The sequence below is a fragment of the Pseudophryne corroboree genome, chromosome 3, assembly GCF_028390025.1.
Source record: "Pseudophryne corroboree isolate aPseCor3 chromosome 3, aPseCor3.hap2, whole genome shotgun sequence".
NCBI lineage: Eukaryota > Metazoa > Chordata > Amphibia > Anura > Myobatrachidae > Pseudophryne > Pseudophryne corroboree.
The window spans coordinates 524659278-524682334 of record NC_086446.1 but is presented as its reverse complement, the minus strand read 5'-3'; the positions used below and the strand labels follow the sequence as shown (position 1 = coordinate 524682334).

At 42.6% G+C, this 23057-nt stretch overlaps 1 protein-coding gene across 3 annotated transcripts in view; it reads left to right on the top strand.

The window, feature by feature from the left end:
- ABCA5 (ATP binding cassette subfamily A member 5) overlaps window positions 1-21699 on the top strand; it is a 339361-nt gene extending 317662 nt beyond the window's left edge. For all 3 annotated transcript variants that reach the window (XM_063961135.1, XM_063961134.1, XM_063961136.1), the window contains 4 exons: window positions 4996-5145; window positions 5799-5878; window positions 9033-9088; window positions 17227-21699. In XM_063961135.1, coding sequence (XP_063817205.1) covers window positions 4996-5145; window positions 5799-5878; window positions 9033-9088; window positions 17227-17331 — 391 coding nt within the window. In that variant the 3' untranslated portion in view covers window positions 17332-21699. The remainder of the gene's footprint in view (window positions 1-4995; window positions 5146-5798; window positions 5879-9032; window positions 9089-17226) is intronic.
- The last annotated feature ends 1358 nt before the right edge of the window (window positions 21700-23057 follow it).

Here is a 23057-nt window from a genome sequence, read left to right as displayed (position 1 = left end):
TAGCAGTACTATTTCTCAACACCAAATACTGTGTTGGTGGTGTATATAAAGCATACTGCGTGAATTCCCTACAAAGATTGCACTGATGGTAAACAATTTTATCAGTGCTAAATCTCGGGTGTCGTACGGTATGCCGGCGCTCGGGCTCCCGGCGACCAGCATACCGGCGCCGGGAGCCCGACCGCCGGCATACTGACAGCGTGGCTACGCGCGCCACACTATTTTATTCTCCCTCCAGGGGGGTCGTGGACCCCCACGAGGGAGAATAGTTGTCGGTATGCCGGGTGTCGGGATTCCGGCGCCGGTATACTGTGCGCCGGGATCCCGACATTCGGCATACAGAAGACCACCCCTAAATCTCAATATCTCCATCCTGATCTGTTGACCACTCTCGTCTCACACAAATACTGACATGTTTGTTTCACAGGATCCTCATCCCAGGGATAAACGCAGAACTTACTGAGTGGGGGTTCCGTATAAATAAATATATATATACATAGTATATATATCAGGGACATGCGGTGAGGAGGCATTGGCTAGTACCAGAGTCAGATTTATACATAATGTATGAGCCAAAGGGTTCATGCGGGCATTATACACAGGTGTAGCAGTATACGCTGCTGGAAATTTGGTGGGTTTTGATCAGAGATGTGCCATAGACTTTTTACTCCAGAGTTTTGACTATAAAAATGATTAGAATAATATAAAGAAGATGTTTCTAATACTGTGGGGGAAATTTACCAAGCTCCCGATTTTGACCGAGATGCCGTTTTTTCATCAAAGTGTCATCTCGGTAATTTACTAAACACTAATCACGGCAGAGATGAGGGCATTCGTAATTTTTTGCAAGTCCAAGTAAAAAATTTCGAATGAATACACCATCGGTCAAAACGCGGCTGTTTAAGTATGAATCTCGGTCATTTACTAAGAAGTGCAAAGCAAAAAAAAAACAAACACTGCCGTGAAAAATTACAACTCGTAAAAAAGTGCTAAAAAAAAACAGACCTTTTTTTTTTATTCGTGATTGGATAGGCATGCACGGATCCATGAGATCCGTGCATGTATATCAGTGGGAAGGGGTGGGAAAGTGCTTATTTTTTCAAAAAAAATTGCGTGGGGTCCCCCCTCCTAAGCATAACCAGCCTCGGGCTCTTTGAGCCGATCCTGGTTGCCGAAATATGGGAAAAAAAATGACAGGGGTTCCCCCATATTTAAGCAACCAGCATCGGGCTCTGCGCCTGGTCCTGGTCCCAAAAATACGGGGGACAAAAAGAGTAGGGGTCCCCCGTATTTTTAAAACCAGCACCGGGCTCCACTAGCTGGACAGATAATGCCACAGCCGGAGGTCACTTTTATATAGTGCCCTGCGGCCGTGGCATCAAAAATCCAACTAGTCACTCCTGGCCGGGGTACCCTGGGGGAGTGGGGACCCCTTCAATCAAGGGGTCCCCCCCCCCCAGCCACCCAAGGGCCAGGGGTGAAGCCCGAGGCTGTCCCCCCCCATCCAATGGGCTGCGGATGGGGAGGCTGATAGCCTTTGTTGTAAAAGAAAAGATATTGTTTTTAGTAGCAGTACTACAAGGCCCAGCAAGCCTCCCCCGCATGCTGGTACTTGGAGAACCACAAGTACCAGCATGCGACGGAAAAACGGGCCCGCTGGTACCTGTAGTACTACTACTAAAAAAATACCCAAAAAAAGACAAGACACACACACCGTGAAAGTATAATTTTATTACATACATACATACACACATACATACATACTTACCTTAAGTTCCCACGCAGGTCGGTCCTCTTCTCCAGTAGAATCCAAGGGGTACCTGTTGAAGAAATTATACTCACGAGATCCAGGGGTCCAGGCTCCTCGGGAAATCCAGGGGTAATCCACGTACTTGAAAAAAATAACAAAACGGTGTCCCGACCACGAACTGAAAGGGGACCCATGTTTGCACATGGGTCACCTTTCCACGAATGCCAGAAACCCACTTTGACTTCTGTCTAAGTGGGTTTCTTCAGCCAATCAGGGAGCGCCACGTTGTAGCACTCTCCTGATCAGCTGTGTGCTCCTGTCCTCACTGACAGGCAGCACACGGCAGTGTTACAATGTAGCGCCTATGCGCTACATTGTAACCAATGATGGGAACTTTCTGCCCTGCGCTTGACCTAAAGTGACGTCACCGCTGAGCAGAAAGTTCCCAGCATTGGTTACAATGTAGCGCATAGGCGCTACATTGTAACACTGCCGTGTGCTGCCTGTCAGTGAGGACAGGAGCACACAGCTGATCAGGAGAGTGCTACAACGTGGCGCTCCCTGATTGGCTGAAGAAACCCACTTAGACAGAAGTCAAAGTGGGTTTCTGGCATTCGTGGAAAGGTGACCCATGTGCAAACATGGGTCCCCTTTCAGTTCGTGGTCGGGACACCGTTTTGTTATTTTTTTCAAGTACGTGGATTACCCCTGGATTTCCCGAGGAGCCTGGACCCCTGGATCTCGTGAGTATAATTTCTTCAACAGGTACCCCTTGGATTCTACTGGAGAAGAGGACCGACCTGCGTGGGAACTTAAGGTAAGTATGTATGTATGTGTGTATGTATGTATGTAATAAAATTATACTTTCACGGTGTGTGTGTCTTGTCTTTTTTTGGGTATTTTTTTAGTAGTAGTACTACAGGTACCAGCGGGCCCGTTTTTCCGTCGCATGCTGGTACTTGTGGTTCTCCAAGTACCAGCATGCGGGGGAGGCTTGCTGGGCCTTGTAGTACTGCTACTAAAAACAATATCTTTTCTTTTACAACAAAGGCTATCAGCCTCCCCATCCGCAGCCCATTGGATGGGGGGGGACAGCCTCGGGCTTCACCCCTGGCCCTTGGGTGGCTGGGGGGGGGGGACCCCTTGATTGAAGGGGTCCCCACTCCCCCAGGGTACCCCGGCCAGGAGTGACTAGTTGGATTTTTGATGCCACGGCCGCAGGGCACTATATAAAAGTGACCCCCGGCTGTGGCATTATCTGTCCAGCTAGTGGAGCCCGGTGCTGGTTTTAAAAATACGGGGGACCCCTACTCTATTTGTCCCCCGTATTTTTGGGACCAGGACCAGGCGCAGAGCCCGATGCTGGTTGCTTAAATATGGGGGAACCCCTGTCATTTTTTTTCCCATATTTCGGCAACCAGGATCGGCTCAAAGAGCCCGAGGCTGGTTATGCTTAGGAGGGGGGACCCCACGCAATTTTTATTTTAAATTTTACAGTGTTTAATTAAAAAAAAAAAAAAATTAGAACCCCAGCACGGATCACACTGATCCGGCCGAGATTAATTGTAAAAAAGTCGGCAGTGTTTTGCTAATCACTGCCGTAAAAAACACAAAAAAAACACGAATGACATCGACATCGGAAGAAAAGAAAAACCCGAATACGACAGCTTAGTAAATCCATCGTAACAAATTCAAAAAGTTGCAGTTTTACACTTTCGATGTCATTCGTGATTGAACTTTGACCTGAAACGGGAAAATACGAATGTTAGTAAATTTACCCCTGTGTATTTGTTGTATTTTTCATATACTTTATATAGTCAAAACTCTGGCGTATATGTTAGTATGTCAGGAAAGGCTCTGCCTCTTCTACCACATGTCACTGATATATACAGTGCATCCAGAAAGTATTCACAGCGCTTAACTTTTTACACATTTTGTTATGTTATAGCCTTATTCCAAAAAGGAATAAAGTAATTTTTCCCCCTCAAAATTCTACACACAATACCCCATAATGACAACATGCAAAAAGTTTTTTTGTGATTTTTGCAAATTTATTCAAAATAAAAACTAAGAAATCACATGTACATAAGTATTCAAAGCCTTTGCCATGAAGCTCAAAATTGAGCTCAGGTACATCCTGTTTCCACTGATCATCCTTGAGATGTTCCTACAGCTTAATTGGAGTCCACCTGTGGTAAATTCAGTTTATTGGATACGATTTGGAAAGGCACACACCTGACTATATACGGTCCCACACGTGACAGTGCATGTCTGAGCGCAAACCAAGCATGAAGTCAAAGGAATTGTCTGTAGACCTCCGAGACTGGATTGTCTTGAGGCACAAATCTAAGTAAGGGTACAGAAAAATATCTGCTGCTTTGAAGGTCCCAATGAGCACAGTGGCCTCCATCATCCGTAAATGGTAGAAGCTCTCTACCATTTACGGATGATGGAGGCCACTCTTTACGTTGGATACTGAGCAGCACACCCTCTGCTCTTCTCACCACTTCTTCTTAAAAAAAAAAAAAAATTCTTATTATCACCTACAGTATATGTGGATTATGCCCAAATAAATGTGTCTTTCACCATTTGTTTTTGCCTGTCACTGAATGTCTTTCTGCATTTCATCATTGCTGTTTGCTGGCCACCTTGAATCCAGTCTCTCAGTAACTGACTTAATAACCTCCCCATCAGATGCTATTTACCTCCATATGGCCATAAACTCTACCACTCTCTGCCTATGTGTCTTTATTGGCTCATATCTGTATTTTATTCCTGAAACGTTCTGTAACTAGTAATCGATTTTAAACATTTCTAACATATACCAAAGTCCTGTAGGAAATAATATGTACTTTAGCTAATACCAAAATACATGTCTAACTACAACGGCTTATACATCATATTATCCCTTTGTGATGGGCAGGTATATTTTTGTAAGTGTCCCTGATCCTGAATTTGCAGCACTTTCTCAATCTTAGTGACATTGTATTGATAGGAAAGGATCTGGATTGTATTATTCTAAAAAGAAACATAACCAACTGTCACTGTTATTTTGAAGGCAGGGACAGGTAATCACAGCATTTTACAAGATGCCACAGTATGTCATCACCATCTCCACCCACTCCATGCATACCATTTAGGAATGGGCAGCAATACACATGCATTAAGCATTTCCTCCCCACTCGCCCAGCTGTGTGGATGAAATATACAGTACTTGTATGAAATGTGTATGTGTTTCAATACAGATATATTGGGTCAGTTCAGCACTTGAAGAGTAAGTTTGGTCGGCATTATTCCCTCGAATTGAAGCTTGATGCAGACGCTGGGGTCCAGCAGATGGAGCTTCTTCACATGGAGATTCTAAAACACTTCCCTAATGCTTGCCGCCAAGAAAGGTATTTTTGTCATCAAGCACAGTACTGCATGTGCCTTTATTTTCTTTTTGAAGTCTACCAAGTACAACATAGGTTGTGTGTCTCTATCTCCATTTCATCTGTTTCAGTGAGACCCTCTCCCGTTCTGCCTATATTGCACTCCCCATGGCAGACAGCAGGTTACACAGATTGGGGCAGATGTATTAACCTGGAGAAGGCATAAGGAAGTGATAAACCAGTGATATGTGCAAGGTGATAAATGCACCAGCCAATCAGCTCCAATATGGAAATTAACAGTTAGGATCTGATTGGCTGTTGCCTTTATCACCTTGCACATATCACTGGTTTATCACTTCCTTATGCCTTCTCCAGGTTAATACATCTACCCCATTATTCCTTTTCAGCATTATTCCTTCAGAGTTCTTGAGAACATCCTTTATCTGCCAATAAAAATCTTTTTTCACCACAATGAAACTTTCCAACCTTAGAGAAAATGCCACCATAATCAGGGGCAAATAATTCTCCCAAACACCTATGTAGTTATTATAATATTCATGAATCTTTTTTTTAAACAGGTGATTTGCATAGATAACTGAGCCTAACAGTAATAATAATGATGCATGCAATGAGTCACAGCCAGAAGAGATGTGAATTTTCTGTACCTCCATTTTCAGCTTTGCTGCACTGATGTCATACAAAGTACCTAAAGAGGATGTGCAGTCCCTCTCACAGGCGTTCTTTACTCTAGAGCAAGGTACAGTTACAGCTTTTTAGATATTTACTTTATCCTTGTAAATCTCTTAAATGTTGACCCACTCTGATGCAGCTCTGCCAGACCTGAACAATGGAGGTCATTCCAAGTTGTTCGCTCGCCAGCAGTTTTTAGCAGCCGTGCAAACGCTATGCCGCCTCCCACTGGGAGTGTATTTTAGCTTAGCAGAAGTGCAAACGAAAGGATCGCAGAGTGACTGCAAAAAAAAATTGTGCAGTTTCAGAGTAGCTCCAGACCTACTCAGCGCTTGCGATCACTTCATACTGTTCAGTTCCGGATTTGACGTCACAAACACGCCCTGCGTTCGGCCAGCCACGCCTGCATTTTTCCTGGCATGCCTGCGTTTTTGTGAACACTCCCTGAAAACGGTCAGTTGACACCCAGAAACGCCCACTTCATGTCAATCACTCTGCGGCGGCCATTGCGACTGAAAAGCTTCGCTAGACCTTGTGTAAAAATACTTTGCCCGTTGTGAAAGTACGCCGCATACGCATGCGCAGAAGTGCCATTTTTTTGCATCATCGCTACGCAGCGAACATTTTTAGCAAGCGATCAACTCGGAATGACCCCCAATGGGCAAATATGGCATCTATTTTCCGGAATACTTCGCTTTTACAGATAACAGGTTTGTCTGTACTTTATAACACAATACATTAAATTTGCGTTAAAAAATCATTGTTATGTTCCCCACTCATTTCCCTCCTGGAACAAAATTTACTAAAGTTCGATTTTAGAGATTCAAGGGCAATCTGTTTCCATTCAGTTTGGGATGAACAGATTTACTAAAGACCAAATCAAATGTCATATCAATTCTATTGCCAAATTCAACTCACATCCCAAAATAAATTGAATTTCTGAAAAACATTGATGTTTTCCCATAACCAAACATAGAATTCCTTCATTTACTAAAGTTTGATTTGAAATCAAGCTATAAATCGAACTCCAATTCGAACCTCAAACCCCCAAATGTTTAGAATGATGTTAGACATTTGATTTTAGCTTCTAAATCCATTCTAATGGTAGAAAATTGATAGGGATGACTTTTTAAGTATCCAAAAGCATGTAGGGCAGTGTGGAAGTAGTAATAATGGATGTCCAAGTTATGGTATGTTGTGCACCTACCTGCAAAATGCAAATCACCACCTGACTGAGATAACCCTGGAGGATCAATCAGTACACCATCAGCAGCTCTATGAGTTGAATAGTGCACATATTTATACTAATAGACATTATACTTATGTCATTAATGTGCAATAGATAGCAGCAGAACACAATATTGGGCAGTTTGGCTGGAAAATATATAGAAATTTAAAATCATTACTGTTGTAACTAGCTATCCTGATTCGACCCATGATGCCTACATCCTCAGCAATTCATCCCTGTCTGCAAAAATGATTGTGGGACAAATGCCAGAGGGATGGTTGTTGTATAAGATACCAGTATGTGCTAATAAAGCAGCTAATAGTAATTGATACTATATTGTTCTAATTTGTTCCCCTACCACAAAAAAAGGTTATTTAGGCTATGGCTGTTGCTCTTGGCTTCTGAGTCCATTGTCAAATCTACATATTCCTGCTGAGCATAAGTATGAAGAGGCACAATCCATGACAGAATGCATCTTTGGGATTTATAAAAAAATATATTATTGTATAATTTGGCGATATCGTACTCTGCTGCCATCTATTGCATAATCACGCATTAAATAAACCACTCCCCCCCCCCCCCCTCTCAGATTATGCAATAAACAGGGAGCAGGCAAAGGGTTTTTGTTTTTTAGCAACAACTGACTATGCACACAGAGAGTGGAAGGCAGGCAGGAATGCAGATTAGGAATAAGTTTATTGCCAACTATTTCAGCTATAAGTATTTAAAAAAATAAACAGTGTCAAGGGAGTGCTTCCCCTTTAATTAGTGTGCATTTGATACATTTGGACCAATAGGAAACTATGAGGAAGTTCTGTTTGATTTTGCATTAAATTTTCTGGGGATTTTAATGAGTATTTGAGGTTCAATTTGGTAAGGAATTTCATAAATTCAATTCAAAATCCCTTCCCAGAATTGACCAACATCGAATTTGATTTGAAAATCGAATGCAAAATCTATTTTTTTATATATATATATTTATTGAAGATTTTCAGCATTTTACTAAAGGAAATGACATTGTGAAAAAACATAGCAGGTGTACATGCGTACATATTAAGGCAAGTACAAGTACTATGGAAGAAATCAATCGCTACCATGAGATGAATTTCCAGAAGGCGAAAGAGTCAAACGTCATTAATAATGGGAGATGACATATATCATGAAATTTTGCACTTTAATAAAACATTGTGACCTATGAAACTGAGTCAAGTGTGACGTGTGGCAAAATTTCTTTTTAGCAAATAAGGAAAATTTACAAAAATGTCGAAACTCAAATGGAATCGATTTCAGTCGATTTTGAAGATTCATAAGGGGTATTCAATAGTAATTCACTTTCCGCCCGTTTGTAGGTCAAATTCACATTCGACTTATTCAAAGCCTGTTCTGATTTTTCAACTTGTCAAAAAATGTGCCTGGCGAAAATCACGTGGATCGGCGAATTCGCAGCCGATCCATGTGTTTTGTCGAAGTCACAGACGTTTTCAACAGTTTTTTGGTCCGCTTTCACCCATGCCGAATCGACCAAAAAAAAAAATCGGAAAGGCATGGCATAAACAGACCAAAAACCTGTCGAAAACGCCCGCTATTGAATACCCAACGGTCGAATTAGTGCCGATTTTCCGACTGTCGTAAAACTCGGCACTAATTAAATATCCCCCCATAAAGTGCTTTTCAAACTCAAATTTTAGTAAATATACCCCCTGATGTAAACTGCAGGAATAAATATATGCATGGATGTCATTGTTATTGAGAGTAGCAAGTACTCACATTTTGCCTTCGGCCAGTTGTTGCACCATTCTAGAAACTGTTTTCTAGGTAAAAGACCTTCAACTGCATTTTTTAAATGTGCTGTATTACTACATACCTTAGTACTCCTCATGTAATCGTTATAGAAACCCTAATAAATGGCATATTTTGCAGATCCAGCTACCCCAATATACATGAAATTATTTATTGATTTATTGATTGATTGACTTATTATTTATATTTTCAGTGAAACGTTCTTTTAATATTGAAGAGTACAGCTTCTCGCAGCCAACGCTTGAGCAGGTAACACTGAGTAGATTCCACTTGGTTTTTCTATTTGTGGTCCAACACCACCAACAGAAATGTGTGGATAGTATCCTTCTATGATGGACCCTGAGCTCTGTGCTGTGCAATTTGTCAACCTGGTTGTATTATTAGCACCTTGGACCTGATGCAGAACAGAACATAGTTGTACTCCAAGTCACAGTTTTAAAATGTGCTCACCAGAAAAGTCACAATTGCAGGCATATGCACATCATTATCACCAGTGAGTGTTGCTCTGGTGCACCCGCAACTGATATGACTGACAGGGGTATATCTTCTCCATGCCATTGGGCATCTGTTAGCAATTGCACAAATATACCCTTACTACTCTGCCTACATTAGTCCTCCCCTTCCCCTTGTCCCTTATCAAGGTGCAAGCAGATGTGCTGTAAGTTCCAGAATCGCAAAAACTGCATTGGCCTGTGGGTGCTTTTCTGGGCATGCTCAGAACTTGTACATAATCCGTGCCATGCAAACTCTGTTCCTTTGTTTGTAGTAAGAATGGCTAACACCAACAAATGCACTTTGTTCCCAGTTGGGTATAATACATGGTTTATGGTAAAAATAAGGTTCTGTTGTCTCCCGGAAAGGCTTGCAGTCATAGAGAATAATATCAGGCATGGTCCGCTGTAGTGATGCTTTGGTGACATTGTGTACGTGACGGAAATCTTTCTTCATATAATACTTAAGAACTCGTTAAATAGGAAGTGTAAGGATAACTTTACCGTGATGATAGATGCCACACTTTTTTGAAAAGTACATAAGCACTGTGTAAGTTCTATTTTGTGATGTCAGGCATCTACAGTTGTGTCCTCATACGTCTTGCCTCAATACGCCATGCAGCAGAAGATGCTGGTGTGAGCGAGCTGACAGGTCCCATGCAACTCCATTAGCGTCAGGCGTCTTTTTTTGGTGACAAATGCGTCTTTTTCGCATCAGTATGCAAATAGGACGAATAAACAGCTTATGCTGATTAAAATGCTATGCAGCACGCCAGCATCCCTATATTCTGTATACATCTGCGACTGTATCTGCGTATGAAATGGTACGTTACAGTGTTTACTAGGAAAACTCTGTAGCATAGCATTTCATATGCAGATACTGCCGCGGTCACACACAGACTATAGGCATGCTGCATAGAATTTTAATCAGCATAAGCTGCTTGTGCATCCTATTCACATAACAATGCGAAAATAATTAATTTTAATGAAAAGAGTTGCATGAAAAGTCGCTTGGCGCTACCAAGTTACGGCATGGCATGGCTAGAAGGGCTTTTTATCATGCACAGAGGCTAGATGTAAGTGGACACATCTGTATTTATGCTGAAAGACACACTTTTTGGGTAAGTGCATAGATTTTCAGTCTAAGATGGCAACATGTACAGTGTGGACAAATGTAATGACTTATGATAGCTGAAGATGAGTTGATTGTTCTGATTTCTTGCCAAGTTCTGGTTAGGCATGTAAACGCTCCCACTTATGTCCTTCTGGGAAGAAGGCGATGAGAGTTACTTGTTTCCAGGATAGTCCGCAGCATTTTTCTTCATGCTAAATGATAAAGTGGCAGAGATCAGGTAATCAGAACTTAACGAAGGGATGATCCTGCAGTGTCATTAGAAGTGTGATGTGAAGCAGACAATGCACAATGACGTGTAGAAATAGCTGCATTTGTGCAGAGCCTACTGTATGTGGGGTTGTCATTTTTTCTGGTTTGTATATAAATCTTTTTGACAAATCGCTTATCAACATAAGTAGAGAAATATTCACCCCCAAACATACAATTGAATAGCAGACTGCAGTAGTTACATGTAATGTTTTATACTAGTTTTATTAATGTGGATAATACATCTGGAAATAGTATGTACTTTCACGTATTTGTATTCATGAAAGGAATATCTCTTTAATACAGATATTTCCTTTTACTGTTCAATAAAAATACCATGTGTCATTTTTTGTCCTTCAACCCATTTATATGCTGTGCACTCCAGCAAGCCACTCTCAATTTCCTTATGTGTCACAATTAGATCATAGCCAAGTTTAGTTCTTTACAGAGGCGTTTCCCAATGTGTAATATGTATTTTCTCTATCGTCCTAGTGGATGCTGGGGTTCCTGAAAGGACCATGGGGAATAGCGGCTCCGCAGGAGACAGGGCACAAAAAGTAAAGCTTTAGGATCAGGTGGTGTGCACTGGCTCCTCCCCCTATGACCCTCCTCCAAGCCTCAGTTAGATTTTTGTGCCCGGCCGAGAAGGGTGCAATCTAGGTGGCTCTCCTAAAGAGCTGCTTAGAAAAGTTTAGCTTAGGTTTTTTATTTTACAGTGAGTCCTGCTGGCAACAGGATCACTGCAACGAGGGACTTAGGGGAGAAGAAGTGAACTCACCTGCGTGCAGGATGGATTGGCTTCTTTGGCTACTGGACATTAGCTCCAGAGGGACGATCACAGGTACAGCCTGGATGGTCACCGGAGCCTCGCCGCCGGCCCCCTTGCAGATGCTGAAACGAGAAGAGGTCCAGAATCGGCGGCAGAAGACTCCTCAGTCTTCTTAAGGTAGCGCACAGCACTGCAGCTTTGCGCCATTTCCTCTCAGCACACTTCATACGGCAGTCACTGAGGGTGCAGGGCGCTGGGAGGGGGGCGCCCTGGGAGGCAAATGAAAACCTTTTTTGGCTAAAAATACCTCACATATAGCCTCCGGGGGCTATATGGAGATATTTAACCCCTGCCAGAATCCATTAAAGAGCGGGAGACGAGCCCGCCGAAAAAGGGGCGGGGCCTATCTCCTCAGCACACAGCGCCATTTTCCCTCACAGAAAGGCTGGAGGGAAGGCTCCCAGGCTCTCCCCTGCACTGCACTACAGAAACAGGGTTAAACAGAGAGGGGGGGCACTAATTTGGCGTTAGAAATATATAAAAGATGCTATAAGGGAAAACACTTACTTATATAAGGTTGTCCCTATATAATTATAGCGTTTTTGGTGTGTGCTGGCAAACTCTCCCTCTGTCTCTCCAAAGGGCTAGTGGGTCCTGTCCTCTATCAGAGCATTCCCTGTGTGTGTGCTGTGTGTCGGTACGTGTGTGTCGACATGTATGAGGACGATGTTGGTGAGGAGGCGGAGCAATTGCCTGTAATGGTGATGTCACTCTCTAGGGAGTCGACACCGGAATGGATGGCTTATTTAGGGAATTACGTGATAATGTCAACACGCTGCAAGGTCGGTTGACGACATGAGACGGCCGACAAACAATTAGTACCGGTCCAGACGTCTCAGAAACACCGTCAGGGGTTTTAAAACGCCCGTTTACTTTAGTCGGTCGACACAGACACAGACACGGACACTGAATCCAGTGTCGACGGTGAATAAACAAACGTATTCCTTATTAGGGCCACACGTTAAGGGCAATGAAGGAGGTGTTACATATTTCTGATACTACAAGTACCACAAAAGAGGGTATTATGTGGGATGTGAAAAAACTACCGTAGTTTTTCCTGAATCAGATAAATTAAATGAAGTGTGTGATGATGCGTGGGTTCCCCCCGATAGAAAATTATGGGCGGTATACCCTTTCCCGACAGAAGTTAGGGCGCGTTGGGAAACACCCCTTAGGGTGGATAAGGCGCTCACACGCTTATCAAAACAAGTGGCGGTACCGTCTATAGATAGGGCCGTCTTTAAGGAGCCAGCTGACAGGAGGCTGGAAAATATCATAAAAAGTATATACACACATACTGGTGTTATACTGCGACCAGCGATCGCCTCAGCCTGGATGTGCAGAGCTGGGGTGGCTTGGTCGGATTCCCTGACTAAAAATATTGATACCCTTGACAGGGACAGTATTTTATTGACTATAGAGCATTTAAAGGATGCATTTTCTATATATGCGAGATGCACAGAGGGATATTTGCACTCTGGCATCAAGAGTAAGTGCGATGTCCATATCTGCCAGAAGATGTTTATGGACACGACAGTGGTCAGGTGATGCAGATTCCAAACGGCACAAAGGTGTATTGCCGTATAAAGGAAGAGGAGTTATTTGGGGTCGGTCCATCGGACCTGGTGGCCACGGCAACTGCTGGAAAATCCACCGTTTTTACCCTAAGTCACATCTCTGCAGAAAAAGACACCGTCTTTTCAGCCTCAGTCCTTTCGTCCCTATAAGAGTCATATCTGCCCAGGGATAGAGGAAAGGGAAGAAGACTGCAGCAGGCAGCCCATTCCCAGGAACAGAAGCGTTCCACCGCTTCTGCCAAGCTCTCAGCATGACGCTGGGACCGTACAGGACCCCTGGATCCTACATGTAGTATCCCAGGGGTACAGATTGGAATGTCGAGACGTTTCCCCTTCGCAGGCTCCTGAAGTCTGGTTTACCAAGGTCTCCCTCCGACAAGGAGGCAGTATGGGAAACAATTCACAAGCTGTATTCCCAGCAGGTGATAATCAAATTACCCCTCCTACAACAAGAAAAGGGGTATTATTCCACATTATATTGTGGTACTGAAGCCAGAAGGCTAGGTGAGACCTATTCTAAATCTAAAAAAATTTGAACACTTACAAAGGTTCAAATCAAGATGGAGTCACTCAGAGCAGTGATAACGAACCAGGAAGAAGGGGACTATATAGTGTCCCGAGACATCAGGGATGCTTGCCTCCATGTCCAAAATTTGCCCTTCTCACTAAGGGTACCTCAGGTTCGTGGTACAGAACTGTCACTATCAGTTTCAGACGCTGCCGTTTGGATTGTCCACGGCACCCCGGGTCTTTACCAAGGTAATGGCCGAAATGATGATTCTTCTTCGAAGAAAAGGCGTCTTAATTATCCCTTACTTGGACGATCTCCTGATAAGGGCAAAGTCCAGGGAACAGTTGGAGGTCGGAGTAGCACTATCTCGGATACTGCTACAACAGCACGGGTGGATTCTAAATACTCCAAAATCGCAGCTGATCCCGACGACAAGTCTGCTGTGCCTAGGGATGATTCTGGACACAGTCCAGAAAAAGGTGTTTCTCCCGGAAGAGAAAGCCAGGGAGTTATCCGAGCTAGTCAGGAACCTCCTAAAATCAGTGCATCATTGCACAAGGGTCCTGGTAAAGATGGTGACTTCCTACGAAGCAATTCCATTCGGCAGATTTCACGCAAGAATTTTTCAGTGGGATCTGCTGGACAAATGGTCCGGATCGCATCTTCAGATGCATCAGCGGATAACCCTATATCCAAGGACAAGGGTGTCTCTCCTGTGGTGGTTACAGAGTGCTCATCTTCTAGAGGGCCGCAGATTCGGCATTCAGGATTGGAGGCTGGTGACCACGGAGGCCAGCCCGAGAGGCTGGGGAGCAGTCACACAAGGAAAAAAATTTCCAGGGAGTGTGATCAAGTCTGGAGACTTTTCTCCACATTAATATACTGGAGCTAAGGGTAAATTTATAATACTCTAAGCTTAGCAAGACCTCTGCTTCAAGGTCAGCCGGTATTGATCCAGTGGGAAAAACATCACGGCAGTCGCCCACGTAAATAGACAGGGCGACACAAGAAGCAGGAGGGCAATGGCAAAAACTGCAAGGACTTTTCGCTGGGCGGAAAATCATGTGATAGCACTGTCAGCAGTGTTTCATTCCGGGAATGGAAACTGGGAAGCAGACTTCCTCAGCAGGCACGACCTCCACCCGGCAGAGTGGAAACTTCATCGGGAAGTTTTCCACATGATTGTAAACCGTTGGGAAATACCAAAGGTGGACATGATGGCGTCCCGTCTGAACAAAAAACGGGACAGGTATTGCGCCAGGTTAAGAGACCCTCAGGCAATAGCTGTGGACGTTCTGGTAACACCATGGATGTACCAGTCGGTGTATGTGTTCCATCCTCTGCTTCTCATACCTAAGGTACTGAGACTTATAAGACGTAGAGGAGTAAGAACTATACTCATGGCTCCGGATTGGCCAAGAAGGACTTGGTACCCGGAACTTCAAGAGATGCTCACAGAGGACTTATGGCCTCTGCCGCTAAGAAGGAACTTGTTTCAGCAAGTACCATGTCTGTTCCAAGACTTACCGCAGCTGCGTTTGACGGCATGGCGGTGGAACGCCGGATCCTAAGGGAAAAAGGCATTCCGGAAGAGGTCATTCCTACCCTGGTCAAAGCCAGAAAGGAGGTGACCGCACAACATTATCACCACATGTGGCAAAAATATGTTGCGTGGTGTGAGGCCAGAAAGGCCCCACGAAGAAATTTCAACTCGGTCGATTCCTGCATTTCCTGCAAACAGGAGTGTCTATGGGCCTCAAATTGGGGTCCATTAAGGTTCAAATTTCGGCCCTGTCGATTTCTTCCAGAAAGAAGTGGCTTCAGTTCCTGAAGTCCAGAAGTTTGTCAAGGGAGTATTGCATATACAACCCCCTTTTGTGCCTCCAGTGGCACTGTGGGATCTCAACGTAGTTCTGGGATTCCTCAAATCACATTGGTTTAAAACCAGTCAAATCTGTGGATTTGAAGCATCTCACATGAAAAGTGACCATGCTATGGCCCTGGCCTGGACCAGGCGAGTGTCAAATTGGTGGTTTTTTTCTCAAAAAAGCCCATATCTGGTTGTCCATTTGGACAGGGCAGAGCTGCGGACTCGTCCCCAGTTCTCTCCCTAAGGTGGTGTCAGTGTTTCACCTGAACCAGCTTATTTTGGTGCCTTGCGCCTACTAGGGACTTGGAGGACTCCAGGTTGCTAGATGTTGTCAGGGCCCTGTAAATATAGGTTCCAGGACGGCTGGAGTCAGGAAAACTGACTTGCTGTTATCCTGTATGCACCCAACAAACTGGGTGCTCTTGCTTCTAAGCAGACTATTGCTAGTTGGATGTGTAATACAATTCAGCTTGCACATTCTGTGGCAGGCCTGCCACAGCCAAAATATGTAAATGCCCATTCCACAAGGAAGGTGGGCTTATCTTGGGCGGCTGCCCGAGGGGTCTCGGCTTTACAACTTTGCCGAGCGGCTATTTAGTCAGGGGCAAACACGTTGGTAAAATCCTACAAATTTGATACCCTGGCTAAGGAGGACCTGGAGTTCTCTCATTCGGTGCTGCAGAGTCATCCGCACTCTCCCGCCCGTTTGGGAGCTTTGGTATTATCCCCATGGTCCTTTCAGGAACCCCAGCATCCACTAGGACGATAGAGAAAATAAGAATTTACTTACCGATAATTCTATTTCTCGGAGTCCGTAGTGGATGCTGGGCGCCCATCCCAAGTGCGGATTATCTGCAATACTTGTACATAGTTACAAAAATCGGGTTATTATTGTCGTGAGCCATCTTTTCAGAGGCTCCGCTGTTATCATACTGTTAACTGGGTTCAGATCACAGGTTGTACAGTGTGATTGGTGTGGCTGGTATGAGTCTTACCCGGGATTCAAAATCCTTCCTTATTGTGTACGCTCGTCCGGGCACAGTATCCTAACTGAGGCTTGGAGGAGGGTCATAGGGGGAGGAGCCAGTGCACACCACCTGATCCTAAAGCTTTACTTTTTGTGCCCTGTCTCCTGCGGAGCCGCTCTTCCCCATGGTCCTTTCAGGAACCCCAGCATCCACTACGGACTCCGAGAAATAGAATTATCGGTAAGTAAATTCTTATTATTTAATGTAAACATTTCTGTTTTAATTCTATAATGAGTTGCCTTTAAATGAGGTTGTCAGGTGGACATTTTTGTTTGATAGAATCTACCACACTTCCTTACAGCCTTGTGACAAAGCATGCCAGCCACATTCACAGCGGATGTAGCCATTTTGTGGCCTAACCCTATATTTAAGAGAAAGCCTGTATGAATGAATAACCAATGGCATCACTGAGGAACATTGGGGTCTATATACTAAGCCGTGGATGGAGGTAAATTGGAAGTAGATAAAGTTCCAGACAATCAGCTCCTAGCTGCCATGTTACAGGCTGGGTTTGAAAGATGACAATTAGAAGCTGATTGGCTAGTACTTTATCTCGGTCCACTTTACCTCCATCCAAGGCTTAGTAAATAGACCCCATTGTGTCTTAATTCATTTTTCTTTTCTTTTTTATGCTTCCTACACACTTATGATTTAATGCCTTCCCTTGTCATCCAACCAACACATGTTCTTGTATTTACAGGTGTTCATTGAACTGGCAAAAGAGCAGGAAGAAGATGACAATTTTGCAACAATGAATAGCATTCTCTGCTGGAATAGAAGGCAGGAAGATAGAGTTGCCTTCTGAGCATTGCAATGACATCTAAACCCATTCAAGTGTGTTACAGTTGCAAATTTCAGTGACATCCACCATCTCCATACCAGAAGGGTCATAGGTACACTAATCCATACAGTGTCACTTGACCCCGTTTGGCAGCGGATGTCTTCGAGAACTTTGAATTGTGCTGTGTCTGTGTTGGGTGACTGCCGTCCTAATAGGCCAAGCTTACTTGAAAAGATGAAGATTACAGAAAAATGTGCCCATGTATACATATATCCTGAAATTCAGGTTTTTAAGGAATCATGAGCACCTCATAGAATAATTTAGTGCTTTAATGTGGTCCAGGCTTTACGGCACTGTGACTACACCATTGTCATGTAAAATATATGATCAAGATTAATTTTATGGGCTAAGTTGTACTTCATTAAAACTGTCATTTTGTATTTCCTCAAGTCTTCCTTCCTTAACTGTAAGTAGAGAATACGATACAGTATATTAGAAGCTCAATATTGTGCTATTTAAGTGAGTTCCTTAAAAAGCATTGAATGTTTCCGAGTGTTTCAAAACTGAAACACAAAATCTGCACTGATAATTATGGTGGGTTTTATGAAGTACACTGCAATCACAAGATTACAGAAGACCTAGGGGAACTATTCAATCCTGGTTGGTTTTTCACTGTTAGTAATGTGAATTGGTTTTATTTTAGACGCTGTGTTAACATGTCAAATCCTGAGACATCTGTGCCTACAAGCTATGCAAGATGTAGAGCAAAGGCAATTATGCTTCTTGCATGTCCTCTTATATCAGACGAAAGGTAGCACTTACACAGAAAAGCAACAAAATAGAAGCAAGTTGGTAATAATATAGATAATAAAAAATATATTTGTTGGCGCATCATAATGGCTTTTAAAACAAGCCTGAATTCAAATGACTTTCAGCAGACCCAAGAAACAATGAATTATTTGTGTATGAAATATTTAATTCATGAATTACACCTACAATCCGTTTGCTGCTTTGCAGTGGACTGTCACTTTAAGTGGAGGTGTTTCTTTAACAGAGCAGCCACCGTGTGACTGACAGCCTGGCAACCTTTCTTTGTACAAATGCACAGTGTGGATTGGTTTATCCATAGGTCAGGCAGGGCCAATACAGTAGTATCTGTCCTAAGACGTGAGAGATGGTCCAGCTATCTGTAATGCAGCCATGAGGTATTGCTTTACTTTATAAAAGGGTTATCAGATTATGGCCCCCATTTATCAAGCCTTGGAGAGTGATAAATAGCACAGTGATAAAGTACCAACCAATCAGCTCCCAACTTCCATGTCACAGGCTGTGTTTGAAAAATGACAGTTAGGAGTTGGTTGGCTGATCATTTATCACCGTGCTGTTTATCACTCTCCAATGCTTGATAATCTGGGCCTATGGCATTTGAAATCACACTTTCTTGTTTCTGGTCAAACCGTGTTTTTAGGAGTAAAAATTGGCTACATGTCTTTTCTTCTGCATTTCTCATTTTTATTCTGTCCCCTGCTCGTTGCCAGCCTTATTTCTTGGCTTTTATTTTTTGACAATTCAAATAATCTATAAATACCATGTATCTCAGTAACACAAGAGTAGCAAAATGATATAGGCACCACAAGTAATTATAATAGAACAATGTCACGGTGCTTTTTTCCCTTTCTATATTAGTTTACCATATCACATAATAAAATGATACATTTCTAAGTGAAATGCTTTAGAACAAATTGCCTTACAGAGAAAATATCGCCCTTGTTGACTCCTGTTTATAGAATGTTACATTTTGTTTGCACTGCATGGTACTGCATATAGTTTTTCTACATGGATGGGATAACGGGTGTGGTTCATCAAATCGACAGTGTCTAGGTGTGGGATAACATAGTCTCTCACCAGGTCCCTGTGATTTTTGCTCATTTCATTCCTGCTGTAATACCCTTTCCATGACTTCACACTAATCCCTCTGTTGCCTTATTTAACATGTTAACGTGTATTCTCTCCCTATGTAACAGCAGGACATTGAAAATGTACTCCGCTCACTGTGTGCCTGATTCTGAGTCACACTGTGCCCCTGATTCTGAGTTAACATAGTTGAGCTATTTTTTTCCAGCTACATATACACATAAAATTCTGAAAACTCCTACAGCGCATGCGTTTCATAGAGTGTATGCAGGGCTGTTTCTAGACAATTTGTCTCCCAGTGCGAACAGTATAAAAAATTGCACCTCAACCCCATAGACATTCTAAAATGCACCCACCCCATGTGCTCTTGGTGAGGGTGCGTGGCCTCACTAAAATGGGTGTGGCCTTGCAGGAAACCCCAGTTTTTGACCATGCACCAACAGACCTTTGCCACCACAGCAAAGAAAAAATTCCACCATATTAAGCCCCACACATTAATGCCCCTTGCACCATATTATGCCCCCTGCACAATATTATGCCACACTCCGCAATACTTATGATACATTATGCCCTACAATATGCCTTTCTTCTTCATTTTAAATTACCCTCGTTGCCATGGGTATCATGCTCTGGGTTCCATGCATTACCACTGTGATCAGACTGCACCTAAATACACATGCACAGAAAGACTTAAAGAGGAGGTTTTGCAATTCTCTCATGCTCTCAACTCAACCTACCCTGTCAATCCTACTCTCATCTTCTCTGCATCTTCTCCCCCACTATTCTGTCCTGCTCTCTAACTCACATTCTCAACCTCGCTGTCCTTACTGACCCATTCTCTTCCTACTTGAAATACAGACTTCTCACCAATCCTTGAATAAACATCTACCTTTCTCATTTCCCCTGCACTTGCAGTAGTGATTTGTTTACAACCACCTAAGAATCCTTCTCTCCAAAATATACCTCTCAGCACAGTTCAAATTAGGTCTGTTCCTTGATCAGCCTCCTGGATCCTCTATGCCTTATTTGAAACCCCCTTTTGACCATAGGACACAGCTCTTTCCTGGCTCATACTACACCTTAAGCTTTTCCACCTCATGCACATCATATTGTTTGCTCCTACTATCCCATTGCTGTGTCTCCAGCCCTCTCCGTTTCCTGCTAATCACCTGTTCTCTCTGTGAACAAATCAATTCATATGTCCTGCAGTTTCAGCTATATGCAGATGACCCAGCTCCGATCTCTTCACCTCCATCCTATGTCATGACTATTTAGCTCTCTAATAAATTCACATGGATGCACCTAACTACCTACATTTCAACAAGTCTGAAATGAAACTCCTTATATCCCCTCTTCTCTGAGACACCTCTATATAATTCCCTCTCTGTTAATAACTCAGTTCCCTCAATCACTAAAGCCTGGTGTTCAGGTATCATCCTCGACTCTGCCCTTTTCTGTGCTCCTCACTTCCAGCCTCTCTCAAACTCCTGCCTCCACCAGAACGTCACTTTCTGCTCAAGGCAAGCAAAACTGAAATATGGTCCCCTGTCATCTCCTGCATCAACTACTACCATATCATAACCCCTTTAGGGGTAAATTTACTAAAGCTTCTAAAAATGAAAAGTGGTGATGTTGCCCGTAGTAACCAACCAGATTCTGTCTATCATTTTCTAGGATGCAAAGGAGAAATGATAGACATAATCTGATTGGTTGCTATAGGCAGTATCACCACTTTTCATTTTTAGAAGACTTAGTCAATTTTACCCCTCAGAGTTAGAAATGAGTACTAAAGGAGCCACGAGTCTTAAACAGAGCCAAAATGTTGCTTTAAGGCTGTTCTTCCTCTCTCTATGCTCCACATTTTCTACTTCTCTCTGAAAATTCTTGTGCTTACTCCACATACCCTCTAGAATCCAAGTCAAACCCTCACATGCGTTTACCGTACAAAGCAATCAACAAAATCTCGTTACAGCTCAACCTTCATTTCCAAATACTCTCTATCTTTCCCTGTCTGATCTGCATTTGACCAACACATCTCCTCTCTCCATTCATCTATTCATCAGCCACTCATGTCCTCAAGGCTCCTTCCATTGTGTTATCAACTAATGAAATGCCCTAACACACCTTGTAACTCTCGCATCCAGTCTCCAAACCAATCAATGATCTAAAGGCTACTCAGCAACCACTTGATTCCCCCCCTTGTAACTGATACCATGCTGTCATAAACTCCATTCTGAGTCGCACTTCACTTATTAACTGTACCTCTATCTCCACTAGATTGTAAACTCATAAGAGTAGCGCATTGGTTTCCCGTATTACATTTACACTCATCTTGTCACTGTGCATGTTACTGTGTTTTCATGAGTTTTGTTCCCCTACTGTTCAGCGCTGGGCATCACTACCACGCTTTATAATTAAACAATATTTATTTTTACCACAAATGATGTTACAGAATAATAAATATGGATTGCACTGATATTACAACTACAGAATTGTGTTTGTTATCTCTGAGCCAGAATTACATGCGCTGACAGTCTAGAAACACCTTTCTAGTAATTCCATTTAAACAGATGCTATAAGATTTAGGAATACATTTTGGAACATATGCAAAAGGGATGTAGGGGTATATTTAAATACTTATATATGCCTTATTAGCTTTGATTCCTGTTCAATGCTTGAGCCTGATTTAGCAAATTTGATAACTCTGCCCCACAGAGCTAAATGCTGATCTCTAAAGTCTATTATATTCATGTGTTTTATACAAATATCCAAAACCTGTACTTAATAGGATTCTGTAATATAACTTTTAATTTTAAATTAGCATCATGATTTCTAACATGTAGCTACAGTATCTTAGGACCTATTAAGTCTGCAGTCACCTTCATATCCCATGGCTTAGCTTTGAATATTGTATAATACTGATATATTAAGTATATCAGTAATATATAACCAAATAATAGATTGTATAAAATACAATGTATTGATTATTGTTTCACATTCTAATTCTTTTTGCAAAAAGAAGACAATGACAATGATATAGTAGGACAAATACATATATGTGGGGAATGGTTCATCATTAAAAGGCGGCAGCTAAGCCTAGCTTTGCATGTGCTAGGTAAACACTTAGAGATGTCTGTTCCTCATAATCCTGTTAATGCAGAAGAAGCAAAGTTCTAAGACAAGTGACATTCTTATAACATATTTTCAGTCACTGTAGCTTAGTGCATGTTAATCCACATTGCATGTGCAAGGCCATCCTGTCATTACATCATAACAATCAACTTCTTATCCATGACTGTGCAGACAAGTGTAATTGGTCTATAAATACTGCTGGAATTCTTGAACCTGTCTCATAGACATAGTGCCTCTCAATTACTTAAATATATGAATAATACATTCACGCTTAACAATATACACTGTGGCATACTTGGATGTCCTTCTAAACTTATCATGGGTTTTGAGGCAAGAAAGACAACTTTTCTGTAAATACTAAGCAACTATTCTGAAAGTGCATTAATGTGGACCACTCCATTCATGGGAGAGAATAGCCATTTGATACAGGATTTGAGGACTTTTTCACAGGCTTTTATTGGCAGATTTAACCCCAGCAATAATTTGGCAAGTCTTCCTACAGAGAATGAACAGCAGATGCATACTATAACTTGGTATTTTGGAAGTGGCCCTGCAAATCTTGTGAATTCTCATCAGTGGTGTAGTCTATTTTCTGTAACCCCCATTAATATTTGCATCTAAAGGTGGGATGTTGTTAATATTCTGCCGGTCAGAATACAGACGCTGGGATTCCAACCGTCGAGAATGCCGCGCCAGGGCTATTC